This window comes from Aricia agestis, chromosome 3, assembly GCF_905147365.1.
Source record: "Aricia agestis chromosome 3, ilAriAges1.1, whole genome shotgun sequence".
NCBI classification, from domain to species: Eukaryota; Metazoa; Arthropoda; class Insecta; order Lepidoptera; family Lycaenidae; genus Aricia; species Aricia agestis.
The window spans coordinates 939,237-966,962 of NC_056408.1; the positions used below are offsets into that span (position 1 = coordinate 939,237).

The 27,726-nt window shown below is 37.6% G+C and overlaps 1 protein-coding gene across 4 annotated transcripts; it reads left to right on the top strand.

Annotated features, from left to right (window-relative positions):
- Positions 1 to 545: 545 nt before the first annotated feature.
- Positions 546 to 26,672, top strand: LOC121740441 (fragile X mental retardation syndrome-related protein 1). Of its 4 annotated transcripts, none has more exons than XM_042133131.1 (15): positions 546 to 653; positions 1,017 to 1,069; positions 1,152 to 1,305; positions 12,927 to 13,090; positions 13,718 to 13,885; positions 14,782 to 14,868; positions 15,089 to 15,236; positions 17,639 to 17,767; positions 18,762 to 18,914; positions 21,008 to 21,158; positions 21,901 to 21,988; positions 22,180 to 22,351; positions 22,400 to 22,417; positions 22,826 to 22,913; positions 26,237 to 26,672. In XM_042133131.1, the coding sequence occupies exons 1-15, from the start codon at positions 603 to 605 to the stop codon at positions 26,380 to 26,382; spliced, it is 1,770 nt and encodes a 589-aa protein (XP_041989065.1). In that variant the 5' UTR covers positions 546 to 602; the 3' UTR covers positions 26,383 to 26,672. The 4 variants fall into 4 exon arrangements, with proteins under 4 accessions (XP_041989065.1, XP_041989064.1, XP_041989066.1 ...); XM_042133130.1 differs by having other exon boundaries at positions 22,180 to 22,318; positions 22,364 to 22,417; XM_042133132.1 differs by having other exon boundaries at positions 22,180 to 22,292; positions 22,395 to 22,417.
- Positions 26,673 to 27,726: the final 1,054 nt, after the last annotated feature.

The window sequence follows — 27,726 nt, forward strand, 5'->3', positions numbered from 1 at the left end:
TTCGATCGGTATTTTTGTAAGCTAAAAAGATAATTTATAACTTTATTAATCCCTTATTCGTGCTATATAAGACATTAGTGCTAAAAATGTCACATCAATTAATAATTTGACTATAAAAATTGCATAGCTTTTTACGCGTGGTTACGGATTCTCATCACTTGAACTATAGTTAATCGATATTATAAATTAGCCTCTAGTCTGTCGATTAAAATCTTGACGTTTTTTCATGTATCATAATGTGCTTCAAAATAATCGACAAATAGAAATATTCAAGAAAATAAACGCACACTACTTGTATGAAAATAAGCACAAAATGGGCACGCGATGACGGGCTAAGACTACATCAATCAAAGATATTTTACTTAAAAATTAAAATATCTTTGACATCTATACTATAATACTTTATCTATGGTGTAGGCTGTAGAATGTAGAGTCAAGAGTATAGACTTGTAGAGTAGGTATAGACCAAAGCCAATATGTTGCCAGTATCATCGCAGAAAAATATTTTGTCTATGCTTGCAATCTTGAATTTTGATTGGTCGATCGTTTTTATTCGGGCTTCATTCTCGCTCTGAAAACGCCAAATACGCTTTCAAACCAAAATGGAGGATTTGTCGGTCGAGGTGTACGGTGAAAATGGTGCTTATTATAAGGTTTGTAAATTGTGAAGTACGCAATTTTTGTGTGGAAATCATGTATTTTCGAGTAGTGATTACGTCGATCAATCAATTTATCATGTTTATTTTGGCTTTCGTCTTATACTTACAAAAATATTTTTCCGGGAAGATCATCGCGGCTGGAATGGACGCCATGTCCGACTGACAGGGCGTGAAATTTCCATGTGTTTCAGTCTTATTTATTTCTTTTATCGCTACTACAACTTAAACAGTAAATATATATTCTAACAATTCATATTTTGTTAGCGACGCAGGCACAGACTCAATCTAAACAGTCTTCGAAGTCTAGCCTAGTATCTTACGAACCGTCTTCTGTTCTAATAATTCTTATATTTTTAGGCCACTGTCACCGACGTGCTCGACAACGAAGTTCTCGTAGCTTTCGAAAATGAGTACGTATACTTTAATTGTGGTATTTTGTTTATTTCCCAAGATAGATGCGGTATTTTACTGTCGACCGATTGTCTGTTTTAGCTGGCAGCCAGAGTCCAAATTTCCATTTTCACAAGTATTTTTACCGCCCAAGGATGCGGGGAAGACGACAGAATTCGTGGAATTCCAGGAAGTGGAAGTTTTCGCCAGATCAAATGAGAAGGAACCATGTGGGTGGTGGACAGCCAATATTAAGGTATTAAATTACATTTATCGCTATGGTTACATATTGCATTATGGTTTACATTTACTTTCAAAGGGATACTATGACCCCTTGTGTAGCAAAAGTAAAACCCTGCATCTGTATTGTATTTACCATCAAAAAGGAGTAACTGGCTTAGAGATTCACCATTCTTTATGCTGTATGCACAATTTATTTTTGCAAATGTCCTTTGGCGGATTACTTTCAACGACCACAACAACAACATACATTATAGTTCATTGATAATAATATTCATGTTTAATAAAATACATAAAACAATATAATCTCAATATGTGTAGTTTAATAATTTAGGTACTTACCTAAAACCTATCTATTTTTAAATCAATTATGGTTAAAACTTGGATTTTCATAGTATCAGAAGATTTTTAGGAACGTACTGTATTATTGTAACTTGTCCCAAATTCATATTAAATAATTTGTTTGTAATGTAAATTTAAAGTCTGTTATTATTTTATCTAAATCCACATGACATTATAAATTCAATTTATTAACAAAATATGAGGCCAATGACCTGTGCATATTTCTTACTAGCACAAATGTGTAGGTTGGAGTTAATTTCTAATAAGATTGCTCTTTTGGAATTTGGAATCTAGTAATTGTCTTATAATAATAACTTCATTTGTAAAGTACTGATTATTTCAGACTTGAGTACATTTTATATGTATATAAAAATAAATAAAAAACCGGCCAAGTGCAAGTTGGACTCGCCTATGAAGGGTTCTCAAGCAACAATAAGGTTTATTTCTATGAAATTAAAAGGTTTTCGATTTACTTATATATTTCAGTTAATCTTATATCTTTAAACGAGCAATTCTTGTATATATGTATATATATAATTGGAATCTCGGAATAGGCTCCAACGATTTTCATGAAATTTAGTATATAGGGGGTTTCGGGGGTGATAAATCGATCTAGCTAGGAATCATTTTTAGAAAATGTCATTTTTTTTCGTGTTTTATTGAGTACCGAGCAAAGCTCGGTCAAATAGCTAGTTTAATAAAAGTTAAATTAAGGTTTACTATTTATGATCTATAAAAAACTACTAGCTAGATCTCGTTCAAACCAATTTTCGTTGGTAGTTTTTATAGTAACGTACATCATATATATTTTTTAAATTATCATGCCTCTACTTTAGAAGTTAGTGGAGGGGGGGGGGGGGGACACATTTTACCACTTTGGGAGAGTCTCTCTCGCAAACTATTTAGGTTAGAAAAAAATGATATAGAAACCTCAATATGATTTTTAAAGACCTATCCATAGATACCCCACACTCATAGGTTAGAATTTAGATGAAAAAAATTTTTTTTGTGTCAGTTGTACTTATAGGGACCCCTAAAATTTTTAATAATTTTTCAATTTTTCTAACAAAATCTTAATGCGGTTCACAGACTACATCTACTTACCAAGTTTCAATAGTATAGCTCTTATAGTTTCGGAGAAAAGTGGCTGTGACATATGGACGGACGGTCAGACAGACAGACATGACATGACGAATCTATAAGCATTCCGTTTTTTGCTATTTGGCTACGGAACCCTATAATAAATTAAATAAATAAAGCCTTTATTCACTGACTGTAACCATACAATTTTAGTAGCAAACAATAAAAATACACATTTAGTCAGGTTGTCCTTCGACATAGGCTCACCTATTTCCTTCCATTTGTCTCTGTCCCTGGCAAATCTCCTCCATCCTTTTGGAAGGTCATCCTCCCATCGTTTGGTCGGACATCCTTTTCGTCTTTTCCCTTGTCTAGGATACCATTCTATTAAGTCCTTGGTCCATTTTTTCCCATTGTCTGTTCGTGTTATATGTCCAATCCAGTTCCATTTTAGTTTTCTAGTTTTTATTAATATGTTTGTTACCTTAGTTATTTTTCTTATTTTTGTTTTTGTCCACCGTTCTCGTAGGCTTATATTTAGCATACTTCGTTCCATGCTTCGTTGACATACTGCGAGCTTATTGGTGTTTTTGCTTGTGGTTGGCCAAGTTTGGCACCCATATGTTAGGCATGGAAGAACACAGGTATTGTACAATTTACTTTTAATATACATTGGCACAGTTCCATTCTTGAATACTTCTTTTAGAGACCAGTACCTCTTCCATGTGTTACATATTCTTCTTTCTATTTCCTTTGAATACTGGTCTGTTGTTATTATTTGTACTAAATTTATGTACTCGTCAACATACTCCACAGCTTCTTCTCCTATTTTTATTTTTTCTTTTATTCCGTTTGTCATTACTTTTGTTTTCGTTGGGTTCATGGATAGGCCTGCGATCTGACTTTCGTAGCTTAGTTGGTTTAGCATTGTTTGTAGTGTTTCAGGTGTTTCTGCGAATATTACTATGTCATCGGCAAACCTAAGGTGATTCAAATTTGACCCATTGATGTTTATACCCATTTGTGTTCCAGTCTAAATTTCTGAATATATTTTCTAATACTGCTGTAAAAAGTTTTGGGGATAGTGGATCACCCTGTCTTACTCCTTTCTGGATCTTAAATTCTTCACCCTTTCGTTCTAGTTGGATCGTAGCTGTGATCTATACTAATATTATAATTGCGAAAGTATCTCTGTCTGTCTGTCTGTCTCGCTTTCACGCCAAAACTACCGAACCGATTGTAATGAAATTTTGTATACAGATAGTCTAAAGCCTGAGAAAGGACATAGGCTACTTTTTTACTGGAAAAAAGGGTTGAAAGGGGGTGAAAATACGAAAATTTGCTCAAATTAAGTTAGTTCCAAAAATTCATACTAGATGGCGCCGTGCGTCCCTTACATCGCGCTAACGCTTGCCCAACATCTTTCTATAAGAGGTGATATCATCATACACTTAAGTTTCGATTTTTTTCGATTGTTATTTCTTTTTTACGTTATTTAATAAGCCAGTACATTATATTACATAGGGTGACGTAACCTTAAACCTATCAATGATAAATAGTTTATGGATAAAGTTGTGTAATTGGGGGGCTAAAATATAAGCTTTAAAATTTGGCATAATATATAAAGTTTAATTTTAAAAAATTAAATATTATGTGCACATTGCACAGCTGTATTGATTTAAGGGGTACCAGGGTATTTTTTATAAAAGCTTTTGACACCAATTTTGTTGACATCGCGCGCTATAAACTGAAGTCCACGCGGACGAAGTCGCATTCAACAGCTAGTATTTTTATATATTTCCTGGATAATTTGAATATATTTTCTTTCTAAGCCTTGATTTCGTAACGTTTTCCAAATGTAGTCGTGATTGAGTGAGTCAAAGGCCTTGTTGTAATCAACAAAGGCGATATAATACTTTTGGCTATATTCGTTTAGTTTTCTACGATTTGTTTTACGACATAAATATGATCGACGGTGGAGAAATCTGCACGGAATCCAGCTTGTTCTCGTGGTTGGTGTTCGTCTAGCTGTTTTGTAATTCGTCCAAGTATTATTTTTGAAAAAATTTTATATAAATTGGACATTAGGCAAATCGGTTTGTAGTTATTTATTTCGCTTTTATCTCCTTTTTTGTATAGCAGAACTATTGTCGATTTCGTACATTGGGTCGGTATTTGTTTGGTGGTCAATATTTCGTTGAAAATTTTTGTTAGGAATCTAGATGTCGCTGTTAGAGAACGCTACGGAACCCTAAAAAAGCATAAACCTTATTTTGCTGCTCTAGCCGTGACAATGACTGACAATTTTTTTAAAATTGTTATAAAGCTCCTACTATTTATTTTACAATTAAAGTCAATATTTTATCAGTATGTACTTGGAAAGCATAACTATAATTCATAAGTGCAGATTGGATGAGATAATGTAACAACTAGGGATTGCAATCCGGTGTCATTTTTCCTTATTCTCATATTCCCATCAATCCTATATTGATGAAACTGAACTAAGAAGCGGAAATCATTCTATTTTTGTTTTGCCGAACTTCTAGGGCTCCAAAGAGCAGTAAGTATAGCCTGCAAGAGTGGAATGGCGAAGGTCGGTATCCTTAGCGATTCCAAATCGGCTCTCCAGGCTGTCACCCTTAGTTCCCCTCTTCCCCTGGCAGTGCAAACAAGGGCGTCCCTCCGAAAAGCTGCATCGCAGAGGCGGGAGGCTTTCCTGTTTTAGATTAAGGCGCACGCAGGGTTGAGAGGGTCCTGTTTCATTTGTCAAACATATCTTAAGAGTGGATACGATTGAGTAATGGGACAGAAAATATGAAGTGGGCGGGACGGCTGCAGCCCGAAGCTCTCTTTCCCAAGTGCTGCTGCTGCATACAAAATAGTAAAGAAAACAGACATCACACACTACACATCACACAGATTCTGACCAGCCACCGTGGATTCGCCTTCTACTTGAACAGTTTGTCGATGATTGTGGATCCATAGTGTTAAAATGTGTCCCCCCCCCCCCCCCTCTAACTTCTAAAGTAGGGGCATGATAAGTCTAAAGAAAATATATAATCTACATTACTATAAAAACTACCAACGAAAATTGTAGTACCGTAGTTTTTTTATACGTCATAAATGGTAAACCTTAAATTAACTTTCATTAAATCAACTGAAATATAAAAATAAATTAAAAAATAAAAACCTTTTAATTTCATAAAAATGAACCTTATTGCTGCTGCGAAACCCTTCATGGGTGAGTCCAACTCGCACTTGGCCGGTTTTAAGATAGTATGTTGACTTATTTGTGCCTCTCAGGCAGAATGCAAGACCCAATCTCTTCCAGTACTCTCTATCATAAATGAAGACATGAGTGGATAAAGTGGCTAATTAACATTTAAAAAATCGGCATTTTGTTTGCATTAATGGAGGCTTTAGGACCGGGATAAATAATTTGAAATAAAAAATGTGGATTCTATATCACTAACAAATCTATGGACAAAATTAGTCTGAAATAAAGTTTTATTTGTTTATTTAAAATTTTAAATGTATTTATTTATTTATTTATGTGTAGCTAAATATCTAACTTGTCGCCACTGGTCATTGACCCCCTGTCAAAAACCTGCCACTTTCCATATAAACCGCCATTGACAATGAAATGTCAGATATTGTCAACGGTGGTTTTATATGGAAAATGACAAGTTTTTGACAGGGAGTCGATGACCGCTAGCGACAAGTTAGCCCGAGTGGAGTATAGATGATAAAGTAGGTATTATAGTTACATATTTTGTTCAAATTATGAGGGAAATCTTGAGTAATTATTGCTCTTATGTTGTAAAATATTACTTACCTACTTAATCCACTCACATCTTCAAATGTAAGTCTCATTAAGTGCCTGCTGTCATGCCCTGGCCACACTAACGTCAAACGCCGTTAATTATCGCGTTAATTCTAAAACATGTTATAGCATTATCGCCTTTAATTAGTGGCATGTAAAGGCGATAATGCTATAACATGTTTAAGAATTAACGCGATAATTAACGGCGTTTCTCGTTAGTGTGGCCCGAACATCAGAAATATCAAAGCACACTAGCCCCGCCTACACACCCCGCTATCCTCCAATCGTGATATAATGATTCCATGTATCGTGCCACCGAGTATTGTGCTTTGCTCTGCAGCTAATAGTGAACAATGTCGCGTAACAACGGCTCCAGCATTATAGCACGAAAGTAAAGTTTGTAAGCCCCAAAAATGTTTTTGATGATTACTTAAAAATGAAATGTTTCCTTAAGCCATTATTTTATACAAAGTGTGTGATTGTAGTAGTGCAAGTTATTTAATGATAGTCTTACTATCTTACTTCTTACTAATATTATAAAGGCGAAAGTTTGTTTGGATGTATAGATGTATGGATGTGTGGATGTATGGATGTTTGTTACTCTTTCACGCAAAAACTACTGAACGGATTTTAATGAAACTTTACAATAATATAGCTTATACATCAGAATAACACATAGGCTACAATTTTAACCGACTTTCAAAATGGGGGAGGTGTTATGTTCGTTTTCTTATATTCAACGATTACTCCGCCGTTTGTTAACCGATTTTCAAAATTTTTCTTTTGGTATCATCCCAATTTGGTATTATATTCACAAAAGTGGTGATCTGATGAAGGATCCATAAGAAATCGAGGGAACTCCTCAAAACTTATAGGGAACAAAACACACTTTTAGACTTTTTAGACAACAAAACTTTTAGATCGAGACTCGAGTTTGTCAAGCGATAATTAAAAAAAATCTATACCAATAAGAGTATTTTTGCTTGAACGCGTCAATCTCAGGAACTACAGGTCCGATTTAAAAACTTATCTAAGTGTTAGATAGATCATTTATCGGGTAAGACTATAGGCTATATTATATTATCACGCTAAGACTAATACGACCGAAGAAACTCAGGAAAATGTGGGAAAAACGGGGGAAATATTTTTATGAGAAAATGTACGGTTTCTGTAAAATTCCTTATTTACGCGGGCGAAGCCGCGCGGGACATCTAGTAACTCAATAAGTGTAACAGATATTTGTTGAAAAGCCCAGAAAGATTCATAATTTCGAAAAATATAACTATCGAGTCAAAATAAATGAATCGTGTTTTTCGTTAGGCAAATATCAGGTAATTATAATAAACATACAATGATTAAATAAATCTCAATTTCATTTAAGTCAGTCGTCTTACTGGATCGTAATACTTATTAGAAAACACAGCAAGATTTGGCAGCCCGCTCTTAAGTTTGTCCCTCCCTGTAACCTCTTATCAGGGAGTAGGGACAGATGGTCCGTCTTTAAAAACTAAATAAGTAAACAATATAACTGCATAAATACAATATCCTTAAGTAATTTTTTTTTTCCAGAAAAGGTAGGTAGTGCCCTTGCGCTTTGCTTAGCCCGTTTTTGCGGGGGCACTAGTCACTAGTAATAGTCCATGCACCCAGATAACTACATAAATACACTCTCACTTTAATCTAAATTTTCAATAAAATGGATGGTATAGTATTATATGAATCTGGATCCCAAATCATAGTAGTTTATTACATTATACAAAATTATATTAAAATTCTTTCAACTCTCGAAATCCAAACTGGAATAGAGATATTTTAGTTATACAATTATTACTCCCTACTCAGTATGATAATAAATAATAAAATAAAATAAAAGTAAAAAATAAAAAAAAAAAAAAAAAAGCCATTATTCCTTACAAATTTACAAATTTTTTAATTTGATAAAAATAAGTTAAGACAATTTAATGAAAATAAAACGAAGTGCTAAATTTTGATTTGGGACTAATCTGGAATACATAATCTCAAAACATGATTAAATAGATGGTGGCGAACTGAGCCAGGGCCTCGCTGGCAAGCAAGCTCGAGTTAACTGCGAAGTTTACCGAACGATGCATGAGTTTCGGTTTCGGCTATATTTTGGTCGAAACCGAAACTAAGGCCGAAACTAGATATTTTGGCCGAAACTGGCCGAAACCGAAACCGAAAGTCCGGTCGGTCACTACTTTTAAGCAAGGTTTTCCTACAATTTTAAATAGAAACATAATTCTATACTTCAGAATTTAGAATTTATTTATTTCTTCTATTTTAAAAGAAAATGCCAAAAGGACATCAATGTAATTGAAAATAACTAGCATAACTTAAAATGTTTTTGAAAACCATAAATCATACAATAATGTAACACTAAATCAAAGATATAAGTTTCCATTAATTTGTAGGAATATTCTTAGCTGCATAAATCCGAAATAAAATTTATTAGACACTTAAATGTAAATATACATACTTGTAATATAATAAATTATTAGTATTGCAAGTGCGAAGACACGACAATAAACATCAACTATTTTCTTCTATTTACGGAATTGGGACGAATTATTATAATATTAATAAAGTTAAGTTTATTTTAATGTTATAAAAAGCGCGCGGACCCCATAGTCCATACACATTAGCACTGCACCAACACAATCATGCTCAGTTTATCTAATACATAGTTTTATAATCTAGGAGTAGAGCTAAGCAAGGGGTTGGTTATTTAACCTGGAGAAATTTCGTATAAAAGATTTGGCTAAATATGTACTTCTTGTTTCTCTTTCTTTGTTGGGTGCTGTATTTCTTTACCCTCTTTGTTTATGAGAGATGTTTAGATTAAGAATTAATTAATTTTGATCAAAGTGTTCTGTAATAGATACTATAGAGTATACGTATAGTAGTGTCATCCCTTTTTTCTTAGATTAATTTGAAAGGGTACTACGATGTTGCCACTTTTTAATTTCTTCACTTTTTTGACAGACTTAGCCTGACGACTTTAGACATTTGATTTTTCTATTTCAATTAAAAGATATATCTCTAAAACTCGTCAATCTGTTTAGATCTTAGATGTCAAGGAAAAATGCACACATACTGAAATGAGAGTAGTTTTGGTCCTGGCGTAGTGTGGTAAAATTATTAAAATTCATCAAGCGTCCAAAAAAAACAACCTTCCCGGCGCAGTCGGGTAAATATTTATTAGTTGTATCATCGTATCGGGATCGCCTATGTCGGGCAGTGCACGCATTCTCGGTCGGGAATGGGGCCACGACTGCCGAACAATTTTTAAATCCGCACGCCGTTCAAAATATGTACTACTAATATTAGAATGTATAGCGCCGCGTGGTAGGAAGCTTCGCGCTATAAGCATCCGATCATAACATACACGGCACGTTGCACAATGATCATTTAATTTAAGTAAATAAATAAACGAGTAAGTATTCTAAAAAAAAGTTTCAAAAATATATTTTTTTGAAACTTTTTTTTAGAATATATATATATCTTCATATATTGCATAGTATTTTGATGGAAAACTACTTTTGCAGACATCATTTCAAATATTTTTTGTACTTACTTGTTTTATGACGAAGTATAAAAGTAGGGGTTAAATTAGGGAACCCATATTTTTTTAATTTTTTAAAATGTGGTCATTTTCATTTATAAAACTTAGTTTTTAATTCTGATCATTCTAAAATGACTTAAGCGCCAAATGACGTCATTGGTACGGTTGAACAACAAAATACCTTTGCACGTCATATCTGATTTCTTAAAAAAACTGTCAGTACTGTCACTGACTTTGTGGTACTTTACTTTGAGGTTATTGAATTTGTTATTGTGTTTAGATCTGCATTATTTTCGTTCCTACAAGCAAAGGTGTGTATCGTATCGTATTCTGCCGTATTAATGACGTCACAAATGGATTTTTCGTTTTAATTTTTTTTCTCGGAAATTAATGATAAAAAAAACTAATTTTTTTTTAGGACTTCGGAAATAAAAACAATTGCAGAAATCCAGAAAATCATCGATTCGTTGTCCCCTGATTCCTTCTCTAAAACTTAACCGATTTAAGTACTTTTTTCACTAAAGATTAAAGAAAGGCTTAAGCTGTGTTCCTATGTCTTGCTTTTTTTGTATGATCTAGCCAAATCTGTTTTCTGGACGTTTGAACACAGCGGATAATCTGGCCATTTTTTTGGGTTTTTGAACGTTCATATCTTATTTAATAATTAAATCATGAAAAAAATGAAAACATAGGGACATTGTATTAGTGGCCGTAGATATTCAGGAAAAAAATTATAACTCTACTAGCATTATCCAGGGAGGAAACAGGGGGCAACGTTTGTATGAAAAAAAGGGCAGTGTGGACTCCTCTTAACAAAAGAGCTAATTGATATTTTGTTCAATACACCTGCTTTTTAATAGGTGTTTAAATATTTAGTTATATCAAATTACAATATAAATCCTTGTAAACAATTTCATGAACGAAAACATCTATAAAATGTATTACGCTCGTCAGTGACGTCACACTTGTTTACTATGATGCACTATTGTCTATTAGTAATATCATATTTTATGGTTACTTAGACCTTTAAAAATTGAATTTTTAGGGTTCCGTAGCCAAATGGCAAAAACGGAACCCTTATAGATTCGTCATGTCTGTCTGTCTGTCTGTCACAGCCACTTTTCTCCGAAACTATAAGAGCTATACTATTGAAACTTGGTAAGTAGATGTAGTCTGTGAACCGCATTAAGATTTTGATACAAAAATGGAAAAATTATTAAAAATTTTAGGGGTCCCCGTAGGTACAACTGAAACAATTTTTTTTTCCATCTAACCTATGCGTGTGGGGTATCTATGAATAGGTTTTCAAAAATCATATTGAGGTTTCTAAAATCTTTTTTTTTAACCTGAATAGTTTGCGAGAGAGACTCTTCCAAAGTGGGAGAGCCATCCTTCGGCACGAATGGGCCGGCTCGACCGGAGAAATACCACGGCCTCACAGAAAACCGGCGTGAAACAGCGCTTGCGCTGTGTTTCGCTGAGTGAGTGAGTTTACCGGAGGCCCAAGCCCCTACCCCCCTAGAAATGCCGCAGTTGAAAAACAATTTGTTACCCCAGGAGGGTACCAACTGCGTTGGAGAATCCCTCTCTGGACGTCCATGCTCAGGAACTCCTGGAACTGAACGTGGACGTCCAGGCTGCCCCTCGTATTCTGGGGAGGGCAAAACTGCGCTCCAATATGCTTGGGGCAAGAGCAAACACACAAAGGCACCCCCCTCGATATTAAACATGGACTTTTGTAATATCAGGGGATTACACTCCAACCTTAATGTCGTCCATTACCACCTTGAGACGGCAAAGCCGGCTTTGCTCTTTTTAACCGAGACGCAGATATCATCTCCGAGTGACACATCATACCTTTCCCACCCAGGGTATCACCAGGGTCCCAAGACAGTTTAGCATGTCCCTCGAGCTCCCTGAGATCATATCAATTTACATATTTTCGTGGTTGGATACCGCTGTCGATCCTGGCGACACAGGAGATACAGTGGTGGGCCAAAGCCCGATTAAAAAAATTTCAATGTTAGAATAATCGGCCAAGTGCGAGTCGGACTCGCGCACGCGGTATAGAGTGAAAATAGACAAAAAATTGTGTTTTTTGTATGGGAGCCCCCCTTAAATATTTATTTTAATTTTATTATTAATTATTAAAATTATTAAAGTACAAATATAAGGTTTTTGTGAAAATTTCAAGTGCCTCACTATTACCATTATTGATTACGAACAAAAAAGGCCAAAAAATCACGTTTCTTGTATGGGACTATCCCCTTAAATATTAACTTTATTTTTAGTATTTGTTCGTATAGCGGCAACAGATATACTATTATATATACAAGATGTTAGTGTAAACACCGTTATCCTTGAAACCATCAAATGAGCCCGTCAAAATGAACAACTTTTTCTATGAGAACAATGCTGGGAACTCAAAAAAATCCGTCTTCATACCCATACAAATTGCCGATCTGGGCATCCGTATGGGTATGACGACGGAATTTTTTTTGAGTTCCCAGCATTGGCAGCTGGCTGCCATCCGCAATGAATGCCACTTAAAAAAAGGTTGGTAGCCCCTACTTTTTTTCAATTCGCAGAATATTCAGAAATGAAGCCTATAGGCTTGTTATACGTGAAAAATTAACATGGTTTTATTCAGAGTAGAACCTTCTAACGTGTAATTTGAGGGAGATACAATCGTTTTCTAAATGACATGACGTCATACGCCACACGTTAAAAAAATATATGACACGGCTGCCGTGTCAGCCGCACTGAATCGTTTACGAAGACAACTAAGAGAATATTGTGTTTGTTTCAGATGATAAGGGGAGAGTTTTTAGTAATAGAGTATACAGAATGGGACAACTGCTACACAGAGATCGTGCCCAAGGACCGACTCAGGGTGAAGACCACTAAGACACCTATTGACAAGAACACCTTTCATAAATTTGAGATCAAAGTTCCCGAAGACCTGAAGGACTAGTAAGTACTAGTTAGATTTTTCGCAGATGGCACATTGTGGATACTTGTACCAGGAATATCCGTGAAAGAAATTGTGATTTGTGACGCTGTCTGTTGTTTCCTAATAAATAGAAAAAGCCTAATCTTATACGATTATATACAACTAAATAACTCGCTACTCCGTTTCGCCAAATTTCATTTGTCAACCGGGAACCGTACATCCCGAAAAAAAGTATCCTTAGTCCTTTCCCAGCCCCTTTAGCACGGCTACAGTAGAAATGCGAAAGAATAGAAACACTGTAGAGATAAACTAAAGGTGCCGTTCCGATCTTTACCGCGGTTAGAGTAGTCTAGGTTAGAGTCTATATGCTATGTCATAAAGTGGATTTTATTTAAATTTTTGTCGGCCGCGGTTAGCCGCGGTAAAGATCGGAATAGTACCTTTAGTTTATCTCCACAGTGTTTCCACGTTTTTGCATTTCTACTGTGGATGTGCTAAAGGGGCAGGACTTAAAAGAATCTCGATACCAAATTTCATCAAAATCCAGCGGTTTAGCATGAAGAGGTAACAGACAGACATATAGATACTAGTTTTTTTGAAGGATCGTGTCGTATCGGGGCTTATAAATTGAGCGTGTGATGTTGCAGCGTGCATGAGATCCATGCGGCGAAGGTTGAGAACGCGCACAAGGAGTTCCAGCGGGCGATCGGCGCGGCCGCGGTGTGGTACGTGCCCGAGCGCGGCGCCCTCGCCATCATCTCCCGGTGCGAGACCAGCCAGAAGCGTGCGCAGATGCTGCACGAGATGCACTTCCGGTGAGCATGTTATTCTACTAAGGGCGGATTCGATCAAACTGGAATAAAATTTTACTCGAGTATAACTGTTTTTTAATCTAAGTGTAAGCTGGTTTTGCGTTTGACCAACTTCTAATCCAAGAGTTAAAGTAATTACCCGGCAGTAAATATTTACACGGGCGATTTTGATGGAGTAAATCTTAAACTGAGAATAGTTGCACAACAGGGTGTCCACTGTCACGGTCATTAATTTATTTCATACTCTTCCAGTAACTTGGAGAAATGCAAACAAAGATATCCTAGAGTAAATCAAAGGAGTAAAATTATTATTCTCATGATAGTTACACTCATGTAACTTCAAGTTTGGTTGAATATGGCCAAGTGTAGGTGTTGAATTAATAGGGAGTCTACCCTATTAATTCTTGTACTCATGTAATATACATGGTATGCTGTAGATTTATCTTTGAGTCTCAATGACACAAAATTACACCCAGACATGAGTAAATCTTCATATCGTAAAGTCTTAATAACAGGAAAAAGTGGCAATAAATAAATCCTAATTATAAACAATTCAATCTGGTCTTTATGACGACACCATTTTTGTCTTACAATTAACATTATTTGGCTTACAATTAACATTTCGTTTTCTCAAATATCCTCAGTCTCATTCTTCAAATTAATTTTTTGCACTTTACTGGGATTTCAGTTTCACAGTCAAAATTGGAATTTCATTTGTACGGCTAGCCGACTCACTAATCATACAAATTGGTGCATACATTAACAGAAGTTTCAGGGCCCTCGACATGAGACATTTGTTGTGATGGTAGTATGAAGCTTCATACAAAAATATTATTATTGTGTGTATATCATGGCATTTTGAAGTACCATTTGTCATGTTTTCTCACATTCTATTTCAGGAATCTAGGCCAAAAGTTATTACTTCTTAAAAAAACTGAGGAAGCGGCGAAACAATTGGAGTCTACGAAAATTCACAGTCAAGGCGGGTGAGTAGCAACAAAAACTTATTTACCTACTAGACGGCACCCGCTACTCCGTTGCGACTAAATTAGTTTACCGCGCGGAAACCGTGCATTCGAAATCGGTTCAGTAAACTAGGCACCCAGTAGTACAGAGCGACGTTCAGAAAACATTTGAAAAAAAATATTCTGAATAAAAAATGTTGAGTAAGTTTTTTTATGCTAAAGTGTTGTTTGTTCACACTAGATACACGGACGAGTTCAGCGTGCGCGAGGACCTGATGGGTCTGGCTATCGGCACGCACGGCGCCAACATCCAGCAGGCGCGGAAGGTCAGCGGCATCACCAACATCGAGCTCGAGGAGATGTCCTGCACCTTCAAGATCTACGGAGAGGTATATATCCTCTATAGGGTTTCATTCTACGGAAAATTAGACAAAGTGACAAATTGACAAAGGATTTCCTTTGTCACTTCATTTCATCTGTCACTTTGTGCCTACAATTTGTCAATATTTATATTCTTCTTAGGGAATGTTATTATTCGACAAATTTACTATTCGAATAATTCGAATATTTTACAAAAGTTTTCGAATAATTCGAATAATCCAAAATTTTTGAAAAATGCTGAAAACTCTGAACAAAAGTAACAAAAAACTTCGTACAACCATGTACAACCTATTTTGGTAATTCTACGAAGTAAGCAATTCTAATTTTTACTTTTATCAACATAAATCTTTGTAAATGACATATTTAATTTTTATCATTAAACACTTGAAAAATGTATATTTTAAGGTTACAGCTGGGCAATAAAAGAAAGGCTGTAAAGTGTAAACCGTTTTTTTTATGAAATAAGGGGGCAAACGAGCAAAAGGGGTCACCTGATGGTAAGCAACTTCCGTCGCCCATGGACACTCGCAGAATCAGAAGAGCTGCAGGTGCGTTGCCGGCCTTTTAAGAGGGAATAGAGAAGGGTAGGGATGGGAAGGGAAGGGAATAGGGGAGGGTAGGGAAGAAAATAGGGTAGGGGATTGGGCCTCCGTTAAACTCACTCACACTCACGAAATACAGCGCAAGCGCTGTTTCACGCCGGTTTTCTGTGAGAACGTGGTATTTCTCCGGTCGAGCCGGCCCATTCGTGCCGAAACATGGCTCTCCCACGTATTACTATTATTATTAGTAACCATTTTCGATCGTAGCACCTTTTACTTTTCTCATGTGATTATGCTTGAAAGAAGTCAATGGATACAGATCGTGAGCGACCATTACTGACGATACTGAAATCCATGACTGAAAGGAGTTTATAAGATCTTCATTTTCATGTCTTTAGTCAAAATTGTCATTTTGCCTAAAAACATGCAAATGAATTTATTAGACGTTTCTAAAATGCATATGAAATATTATCCACGTTGTCTCCAGATTCTATCCATTCTTCTTCCATGCTGAAACTATCTTTCCTCTTATTTTTATTTTTCATATTTTTTTCCTATTAAATTTATTTTCAGTCTTTAGTCTCCATGCTTCTCTTGCCTCTTCTTTTTTCTTCTTTCGTTTCTCAGCTCTCCTTTTACTGCTAAAAAACTAAAGCAATCGATTTTTAGATCAGTACAAGGTCTAATATGTCCATTTTTAGGTACAGTAGTTCTAATTTGTAAGTTTGTTATTATAATTTGTTAATTATATTTTCAGAGAATAGTAGTGATATTTGCAGTAGAATAACTTTAGTATGTATTGCAAAACTAAAAGATGAGATCCATGTCATCTATTAGGTTTTTTACATTTTCAAAGAACTAATAGTAGACATCCTTTATATTGTTAGGGAAAATGGAAAAAAATTATAAATAAACATTAATTAGTGTATACAACATGACCATGAATCCAATGAAATCAATAGTAATTACGAAAAATCAAATAAATGTATTCAAAACTTACGTGCAAAATTTCGCCTTCCTTAACCTATATGTTAAGAAATTGCCGAGCGCGTGTTGACGCGGTCACATTTTTTACAAAAACTGATCCCATTTTAAAATTTTGTTCCCGAAGGCGTCCCATATATATTTTTTTCACATCAACAGATAGCTTGAGAAGCTTATAAAATTTATAGAGTTGAGAAAAAATTAGAGTAATTCTTATTTTTATGGTATTTTTATTGTAAGTGTCATCTATTAGTTCCAAGTCTACTATTAGTGCTTTTACCTTACTATCAGAGAAGTTGATTCCGGCAGACAATGGCAATTTCTTCGATGGTACTTACCTGTAATTATCTATTTTTTTTGGACTGTATACTGTATAGTGTACTAGATGTTCCGCGCGGCTTCGCTGAAGTTCACGGAAGCCGTACATTTTTCCGCAAAAAATAGCCTATGTCCCTTCACCTGGTCTATTCTTCATGTGTTCCAAATAACATAAAAATTGCTCCAGTAGTTTTAAAGATAATAAGCAATTTCAAATAATTTTCCCCGTTTTTTCAAAATTTTTCTCTATTTCTTCGCTCCTATTAGTCTTAGGGTGATAAATATAGCATATAGCCTTCCTCGATAAATGGCTATCTAACATGGACAGAATTTTTCTAATTGGACCAATATTTTCTGAGATAAGCGTGTTCAAACAAACTCTTCCGCTTTCCGCTTTATATTATTAATATAGATATCACGGTGTACAGAACTTACAGCAAGTTTCAGGTAGAGAAAACGAAAGTTGAAAATTGTTATCAACAGCTTTTTCAAAGTAGCATTTACAAATGTTTCAAGCTATAACACTATCAAGCATAAGCAGTACTTAAACGTTTGAGTTGTCACAGTCGGCGGAGGCGGTACGGGAGGCGCGGTCGATGCTGGAGTACGCGGAGGAGTCCATCAAGGTGCCGCGCGCGCTCGTCGGCAAGGTCATCGGCAAGAACGGCAAGGTCATCCAAGAGATCGTGGACAAGGTAGGCAACCTCTCTTTGACACATGACCTTTTTTTTCACTTAGCATTTAAAATTGTTTGTTCTGTTTGTTCTTTTTTAGGGTTCCGTACCCAAAGGGTAAAAACGACCTACCCTATTACTAAGACATAGATGTCTGTCCGTCTGTCTGTCTGTATGTCTGTATGTCTCCAGGCTGTAACTCAAGAACAGTAATAGCTAGAGAGTTAAAATTTTCACAGATTGTGTATATCTGTTGCCGTTATAACAACAAATACTAAAAACAAAATAAAATTAATATTTAAGGGGGGCTCCCATACATCAAACGTGATTTTTTTGGCCTTTTTTGCTCGATATCAACAATAGCAACAGGTATGTACGTGAATTTTTCACACAATCCTTAGTTTTATGTGTGCTTTAATATTTAATAGTAATATTAAATAAAAAATTAAGAGGTGCTCCCATACAAAAAACATAACTTTTGGCCTAATTTTGCTCTATAATGGTACGGAACCCTTCGTGCGCGAGTCCGACTCGCACTTGGACGATTATTTTTATCTTTATTTTTGACTTTTGTAATATTGCTTCTTGTAATAATTTTGCACACCATTGACGAGGCAGAAAGTCTGATCCATGTAATCCCAATAGTATTGTAACACCTATGAAAACCACATTTCATGCAATAAATATTATTCTACTAGCTTTTGCCCGCGGCTTCGCTCGCGTTAAGAAGTATTATTATTAATTAGGTATTAAAGTCTCAGTCCGATTGGTTTAAAATTGTCAAAGTTCCAACTTCCATCCACTATTTTATCCCCTCGGGGCCCCCGAGTCGGGGGACAAAAATCCTTTCTTAGTGGATGTCTATGTCATAACATCCACCTGCATGCCAAATTTCAGCCCGATCCATCCAATGGTTTGGGCTGTGCATTGATAGATCACTGTGTCAGTCAGTCAGTCAGTCAGTCAGTCAGTCAGTCACATTTGAGTTATATTTAAGATAGTATTGTACCGTTAGAGCGGCGTGGTCCGCGTGAAGGTGGAGGGCGACAACGAGCCGGCGCCCAGCGCGCCGCGCGAGGAGGGCATGGTGCCCTTTGTGTTCGTGGGCACGCGAGAGAACATCGCCAACGCCAAGGTGCTCGTCGAGTACCATGTCGCACACCTCAAGGTAAACTACTACTTACACTCTGTCAAGAGAGAGTAGACGCTGAAATACATTTTCCTACGAATAATAAGACTCGCGGCCAAATTTGACACACTTACTATTCCTTTGTTTTTATTATTCGTAGTTTTTATGTGATTTAAAAATTATGTTCGGCGTCTACTCTTTTTTGACAAGCTATAAACTTTAAGTCGTGAATTGTTGGCACTTCTCAGAGTTTTTGTGCTACACTCGGAAACATTGAATTCTAAAAGTTCACAAACTTTTAACAAAGAAGAATTTGCTATGAATTTCATATTATGAATTATTTAATTACTCTATAATGAAGTTAAGTTTTCGTTAAATGTCTGTGTGAAGTCGTTCAAGTAAACACAACAATATCTTTTACTTTGAATGAATAGTATAGAATAGTACATGCTTACACAATTTGTTGGATATACGAGGGCTGCTATTTATGTATCCGGAATTTAAAAAAGAAACAAACATATATCATTTAATATGGTATTACTGCTTTTCAAAATATTTGCCGCGATGATCGACACACTTTTGCATACGCTGGAACCAATTTTCATAGCACTTTTTCCATTCTGATTGAGGTATCTCCAAAACGTGCATTTTGAACGCATCAACAGCATCTTCGCGGCTCGAAAAACGTTGACCACGTAGTTGACCATTTGCTTCAAAGTACTTTTTGCACGAGTAACTTTTGTTGGTTTCGGCTCATCTTGGAACACCCACACCGTTGACTGTTTAGTTTCGGGGTCATATGCATAGATCCAAGATTCATCACCTGTGTAGATATTATAAACGGCTTTTGACGTACCACGGTTGTATTTTTTTATCATTTTTTTGCACCAATCGACACGAGCCCGTTTTTGATCGATTGTCAAGTTGTGCGGAATCCAACGCGAACATATTTTTTTTACAGCCAAATGTTCGTGTAATATCTTATGTATGCTCGTCATACTTATGCCTAAGGACGCCTCTATCTCGCGATATGTAACATGACGATCACGCATTATTAGTTCCCGCACAGCATCTATATTTTGTGGGACAACAGCTGTTTTTGGGCGACCTTCTTTATTTTCATCCGTGAGCATAGACCGCCCACGATTAAACTCACTGTACCAGTGATAAACAGTGGTTTTTGATGGTGCTTCATCTCCAAAAGTTGCGGTGAGTTGAATAAAGCACTGTTGTTGATTTAGCCCACGCCGAAAATCGTAGTAAATCATTGCACGAAAATGTTCACGCGTTAAATCCATGGCAAATGAAGACACGCAATTTTCAAAATGACGCCACAATGGAAAAATAATTGACAGTCACATGAAACAAAATGTATTCTTCAACCAAAGAGTTCTATTTTCAAATGTTGTAATAACTTTTTAAATATTGTTCTTGTAAGTGGCCAGTTCCGGATACATAAATAGCAGCCCTCGTAGCTGTATCTAAGGATTGCGCGATCCTTCAGAAACTATGGAAGCTCGATTTCTCGAAGCTAGTGGAGTATTGTTTTTGTGAAAAAGTAGAATACTCAGTGTTTGGTGATTGGCGACGACCTTTGTGGCTCAGTTGTGAGCGAGTTGGTAGCTCAAGCCAGGGGTCGTGGGTTCGAATCCCACCGACGGAACAAAAAGTTTTCAATGTTCCTGGGTCTTGGATGTGTATTTACTATTATAATATGTATAATGTAATAAAAATCTTACATAAATGTATAGTATAAAGCAGGCGTTCCCAAAGTGTGCGCCTCGGCGCCCAGGTGCGCCGTGGAAAGGCAAGAGGGGCGCCGTGAGTCGATCCTCTATCATTATCCGAAACCATAAATGTAATACAATAAAATTAAAATAAGTATTAATTATGTAAAGCGCGGGGAGAATTAAATAATATTTGTTTATTATTATTTACAAGCTTAACCTAAATATAATCACTAAAGGTGTTTATTTATGTATCTTTTTATAATAGCTAGGTAGAGTAGGGCGCCGTGACAAAACATTATGTGACGTGTAACTGGGCCAGACTGACGTGGTGTGAAGCGTCCATAGATATTACAGGAATATATATATTTATATTATTATATTATTATTTTATTATTATTACAGGAAGTGGAGCAGCTGCGCGCGGAGAAGCTGGAAATCGACAACCAGCTGCGGGCGGCGTCGGGCGGCTCCTCCTCCTCGTACCCCCCGCCCCGCGGCGCGCCTCCCACCCGCGCCAGACGCCCCCGACCGCCGCTAGGACGATACCCGACAGGTCATTATTATCCTATTGCTATATCTCAGTGTTCTGCTAAGTACTCACATACGGTTTTACGCTATCGAGCAATCATGTCGAGAATAAACCCGCGGCTTGGGCTTTCGTCCACACATTCAGCATTACTATCGAGTAAGCTCGCCGTTCAGTATTCACCGAACCGTTCGAGCCAAAAGATGTCTGACCAACTAAGGAGAACGCGCCTCGCGCCACTCGAAGTCACGTTCACACGCTTGAGTAAAGTTCGACGGCTCGTGTGGAGTAAGTTCGAAGGAAACATCGAGCCGGTCCGGTGCGAGCCTTCGAGCTGTGAGTTTTGCGGTCCACATGGGGGTTTTGCTCGATTTAGAGTAAAACTATCGAGTAAAACCGTATGTGAGTACTTGGCCTTCCACAAACTTTTTGTGTTCAAGGTACAGCTAGAAAAACTAAAATTTTTGGAGATACACCACAAATTAAGCAGCGTGTTGAGTGCCTTGTTCCCAATTCCCATTCCTTTCGTCGATTGTCCTGAGATGTTATCTTTTTGGTTCTTATGAACTGGGAATATGTAGGTAAAATAGTTTTTTTTTGTAACACTAACTTCTGGCCACGATACACCAGTGTGCCGCGACACACATTATAGCGTGCTAAATAATATTACATATCAACTAGAAAGTAGGCCAATGCACTTTGATTTCAGTTTAGGTTTAGATTCTACTGACTGATTAACGTACAATTTACAATTGTGATTGCTTCTCAGGAGGACGACGACCAACCCCAGAGATAGGCGAGGAAAGAGGAGACAACTCGTCGTATCGCGGACGGGGTAGGCCGCCTCGTCCAAACAGGTACGGATGGTCACGAGCCTTATTAGTTTGCCACAAATTGCTAGCACCGTATCCAGTCTCCGAATCCGGTATGTTGGGACCGGATCCGGTAACCGTAAAATGATGCTGGATCTATTGCGTATATTTGAAATGTGGACTTATCGACAGTTTTATAAAATATATAAAAATGCCGATAAATATTATCGCTGCAGGTCGAGTGAGCGGCGCGGCGAGGAACGACGCGTACCGCTGGAGAATGGACGCGCGCACATGCCGCGACCTCCGCGCGAGCACCGTGAGCCCCGGGAACCCCGCGAACAGCGGGAACCGCGCGAACAGCGGGAACCGCGCGAACAGCGGGAACCGCGCGAACAGCGGGAGCCGCGCGAACAGCGGGAGCAACGGGAACCGCGCGAGCCCCGGGAACAGCCAAGAGATGCACGTGACGCGGTGAGTTAATCTTTGATTTAAGAGCTTATGCTCTTATTTTGTTATTAAAAAGCTTTATAGCTGGAGGTGAAAGAAAAAAAATGACAAAGTTCATTTCATCCATTACTGTAAATATCCTGTGCTTGTTGCTTGAAATCTGCTTTGCATGTTTACGTGCATATTATTATTTAAAAAAAACAATACGACTGCACTGGAGTGAAGTGACGAATTGACGCAACAATGATAAGTATACAAAATTCGTGATAGCTATTTCTTGTCCTAGTGAACCTTTTGAAATCAAATTACGATCCATTCATATTATGAGGTCATCATAGCTTAATCTCAATATACCAGCTTCAAAGTATACTGTCTGTAAGTATATTGGGCATTTTAATTACCATGACTAATTTGTACGCGTACTGTTTACAGAGCGGGCGGCGGCGCGACGACCGGCGAAGGCAGACGGACGACGACAGCTCGCAGCTCGACAGCCACGACGTGTCGAGTGCCGACAGAGGTATGTGTGCACGTTCGCACGATGATACGGGCTAGTTTGTTGTTTTCTCACTAATCTTTTTATTAGTAAAGTGTTTGACTGCGAGTCATAAGATAAAAAATTATGTTATAATAAGAAGTATTAACAAACAACATTTAAATAAAGTTCGTGTAACTTAATAAATGTATCTTGCTTGAGATTTTTAACCTAACATTCTCGTAATAAATAAAAAATCTTGATATATTATAATTTATAACATTGCAATATAAATTTTTTATTCACATACTGCATTCCTCTTAAGGGCGTTCGCTGCGTTGAGCGTATGCCTAATGCCCGTAGCGGCCGCCCGCGCCGTTAGCTCGCCAAAGTAATCGTGCGACGGCTGACCCGCCTCACGCAGCTCTGCTCTATGGGATGACATGAAACAAGCACGCCGCGCCGGGCGCACGCTTAACGCAGCGAACGCCCAAATGTCAAAATGTTTGGACACTTATTCTGTGATTTTAAGACCTCTGTTATGTGATGAACTCTTGCAATAAATATTTTTATACTTTATAAGTTATCATGACTCATAAGTATTTCATACATAAAAATCTGAAAATATTACTGAACGTGCTAGTTACATTAATGTAGTCTTTACTTGTTAATTATGAATGTTAAAAACTTCATATATTTTATATTAGTGTATGTATGTTATTGTAGTTTATTTTTGCATCCTTAGTTACATTTTAATCAGTACATGTATGACACTAGGAGGAATGGGAATTGTTTGGACGCCTTCGCAGTCAGTTAAGCTACTTCTGGATGTCTGCTCTGCTTGTAGATTAGTGCCAGTTTTGTCCTAGTGGGATGGGGCGCACTGTAGTTGTTCTGTGGCGGGGTATCGTGATGGCGCAGGGCCGGCCCTACCGTAAGGCAAACTGCTGCTCAAGGCGGAGGGCGCCTCGGTGGTCAACAGGGCGTCATAATCCGATCTCGGTTCGTCCTAAAACTTGTGTCGGGCCGGCACTGTGTCGGCGGGGGTGTAGCTGGCGTCCAGGAGTGGCGGGAGGCGGGAGGCGGCGGGGGTCGGGGCATGACGTGCGGTGTGTGTGCAGAGTCCGCGTCGTCGGAGGACGGCCGCGCCGCCGGGGACGCGCCCGCGCGCAGCCGCCGCCGTCGCCGCACAGGTACACACACGCACATAACACGCATACGGCATACCACACACACATGTACACAGATATGTAACAATATTATAGTTTGTGCGTTTTAAGATGATATGGGTGACAGTTCTCATATTCCTTGCTATGAATTTTTTTTACAAGAAAATAAAAAAAAAATCAAAATGTTATATAAGTTACTAGCTGTCCCGGCAAACATTGTTTTGCCATATAAATAATTTTTGGAATAAAAAATAGATGTTGGCCCATTCTCAGACCTACTCAATATGCTCACAAAATTTCATGAGAATCGGTCAAGCCGTTTCGGAGGAGTACGGGAACGAACATTGTGACACGAGAATTTTATATATAAGACTAGCTGTCCCGGCAAACGTTGTTTTGCCATATAATTTTTTTTTGTATGAAAAATAGATGGCCGATTCTCAGACCTACTCAACATGCCCTCAAAATTTCATGAGAATCGGTCAAGCCGTTTCGGAGGAGTATGGCAACGAAAACTGTGATACGAGAATTTTATATATTAGATAGATATTCCATCTACAAAAACAAATGATTCCTATTATAATTGTAAATGAATAAAAATTAAAGTTGCTTAATGCTAACTTAAAATTATATTATTATCTGTGAAATAGGAGTCTAAAATTGTTGTTACGAAAAGATTTGAAAAATGTCAGATGCATGAAAAATCGAAATCAAATCGTTAAAAAAGGGCGGCCATCTTAAATCGCCGGCACCACTGAAATGTCAGTACGAAATCGATAATTTCCATTGCAATTTCTTTTTGAAGTGATTCGATATTTTTAAATTATCGATTAATTTTTGTTAGGTAACTTCCCTACTATTGTCAATTATAATGTGTCACGCATATCATCTTAAAACGCACAAACTAAAGTTGCTATCTATATCTTATATCTTTAAACGAGCAATTCTTGTATATATATATATATATATATATATAATATATATATATATATATATATATATATAATTGGAATCTCGGAATCGGCTGCAACGATTTTCATGAAATTTAGTAAATAGGGGGTTTCGGGGGCGATAAATCGATCTAGCTAGGAATCATTTTCAGAAAATGTCTTTTTATGCGTGTTTTATCGATAATCGATAAACAGAAAAATATGACTCTTCCTGACATCTATTGGCGAATAATAATACTATTTTGTAAGCAACTAATTGTTTTAACGACCAGCAGATGGCGTTATTAAGTAACACGAAGTCAATGAGTGTTTGCTATACCGAGCAAAGCTCGGTCATCCAGGTACTCAATATTAAAAATGCGAAGGTGTGACAGACAGCTGTTGATCTGTCCGTCTGTCTGTCTGTTACCTCTTCGCGACCAAACCACCATGACACGATTTTGCGGAAATTTGGTATGGAAATACTTTGAGTCCCGGGAAAGGACATAGGATACTTTTGATCCCGGAAATTTGTAAAGTCACTCGCGATAGACGAATTTTGCTGCAACGGAGTTTCGGGCACCGACTAGTTTATTCAATCCAGGCTTAATTCTTTAATATTGCTAAATAATATTACTTAATTCTTAAAGTAACAAAAAGAGCCGTTGTTTTAACCGTTTAAATCATGTACTCAATTAATCATGAATATTAACCCTATTAAACACTATTAGTTTTTTGCTTTAATGAACACATTTACAATACAAGCTTCGATCAATACAAGGTAACTTACAACAGCATGTTTTCTCATATTCTGTCTAAATATTTTTTATAATGTGTGCTAAATAAAAGGTTTTTGTAATTAAATGTCGTAACATCTATATCATTAAGTAGTTTTTACAGTTTGCATGTTCTTAGTTTTGTGCACATGACGTAAAATTTTCAGATTTAGACTAATCGTAGGGATATTTTTAAGTATAGCATGTAAGCTAGGGTTAGCTAAATAATAACTCCAGTCGGTTTTAAAACGTATTTATTAATAAATATTAATATACAACATCAAAAAGTACTATGATATTTATTTACACATTGTTCACCTTCTATGTACAAAATAGCTTTATCTATACATACTAAATTAAGATTCGGCTTCAAAAACTTCCTCGTCTGAGGCTGGCTTCACAACTATCCGGGACACCCATAGCCGTGAGCCAGCCTAAGCGACGTCCGCCGTCTACTCAACGGGGAGACCTATATTACGCGGGATGTGTTGCAGGCGGCGGGTGGAAGAACGGCGCGCACGCGGGCGGCGGCGGCGGCGGGGAGGGTGCGGCGGCGGGGGCAGGAGCGGTGACGGCGGCCGGCGGCAAGGGCCGGCGCGACAAGGCCAAGGGCGAGCCGCTGCTCAACGGCACCGCGTAGGGCGACCGGGCGGCGAGACCGCCACGACTTGTATCGCTCGGCCCCCCGGGCCGGACCTACCTAGACTTACTCGTATTATGCTTTCGTAAGAGATTCGTGATTTGTACTCCTGATTATTCGATAATATGAAAATTCGAGATGTGTACGTCGCTCCCCGGACGATACTAGACCGCGGCCTTTCGGTACGTTTATGGAGGACCGGACATAGCGCAGAACATACGTGTGCCGTAGCTTGTACTCTGTGGTTATGTAGTTTCCTCTAAAATAAACATTTCTGTACATATTTTCAACCGTATTTTTATTTGTACGGAATCTAGTGCGACGCCGCGCCGCGCGCGTTATAAACTTTACGCCTCGTGTACTAATGTAAAATTGTAATCGCGATTCTGCAGTTTAGACGATTCAACGTCGTTCGATACTTCTTTGGAATCTCACTAGGAAAGGCTGGGGTACACCTATTGTTACACACGGAGTGATTCTAATCTTATTAGCGATTAGAAGCTATGTCTAATTAAAAGTTAGTTTTCTCTTTTATGTCCTATATTTTTGAGCTAAAACAGTATATAACCGTATTAACGGAGTATAATTTCTCTAGATATTAGATAACTATATAATTTACGATACCTACGTCAGTCATTTTAATCGATACTGTGATATGCATTATTGCCGGTATCACTACTCGCTAGCTACTCACGGATACTACGCCCGATGCTCGTTACATTGGAGTTACATCACGTCACGGAGACCGTCGCCGGCCTCTCGGCCTCGCCACTCGCGTCACGTCACGTCGGACAGGACGCCCGTCGGGGGGCACGCTCGGAGGTTTACTTCTAATATTTTTTTAACGAAGTGACTTTTAGGCTTAGGAGGTGTTGCAAATTTTGTACTTGTTGTATGGCGATCGCGGGACGAGTCGGGAATCACTTCGAACGACCCCCCCTCGGCCGACCGAGACGTCCGGCCGCGACTCGCGGGTGGCCCGGCGATCACATTAAATTTGACTGTCAAATATTAACCGGTGTGGTCTAAGAACACTGTTCCACTGTTCGGTACGAAACGTTCGCAAGTAAAACTATTTGATATGTTTTGTACTGGTTTTGTAACGCGTTCGTTTGTTGTTGAGAGTTCACAGAGGAGCTAGTTTTGGACAATTTTGTGGGACGTCACTAGCGTTAGGAACGCGATACGTTTACGAGATCGTACTTATTTTATTTCATTACTTCGACAGCTAAAACAATAATAAAGTGTTCAGTGACAAAACAAGTTTTTTTTTTCCGTATTATAATATAATAGCAATGTAAACAGACTACTGAAGCGTTGTCGCGAAGCACGAAGAGTTTTGTG

Excerpts from the sequence above, each read along its gene's own strand:
- LOC121740441 (XM_042133129.1), top strand. The coding sequence starts at position 603 with ATGGAGGATTTGTCGGTCGAGGTGTACGGTGAAAATGGTGCTTATTAT. Across the intron at positions 13,091-13,717 it reads CCCGAAGACCTGAAGGACTA|CGTGCATGAGATCCATGCGG; the intron begins GTAAGTACTAGT and ends GTGATGTTGCAG. Across the intron at positions 18,915-21,007 it reads ACCATGTCGCACACCTCAAG|GAAGTGGAGCAGCTGCGCGC; the intron begins GTAAACTACTAC and ends TTATTATTACAG.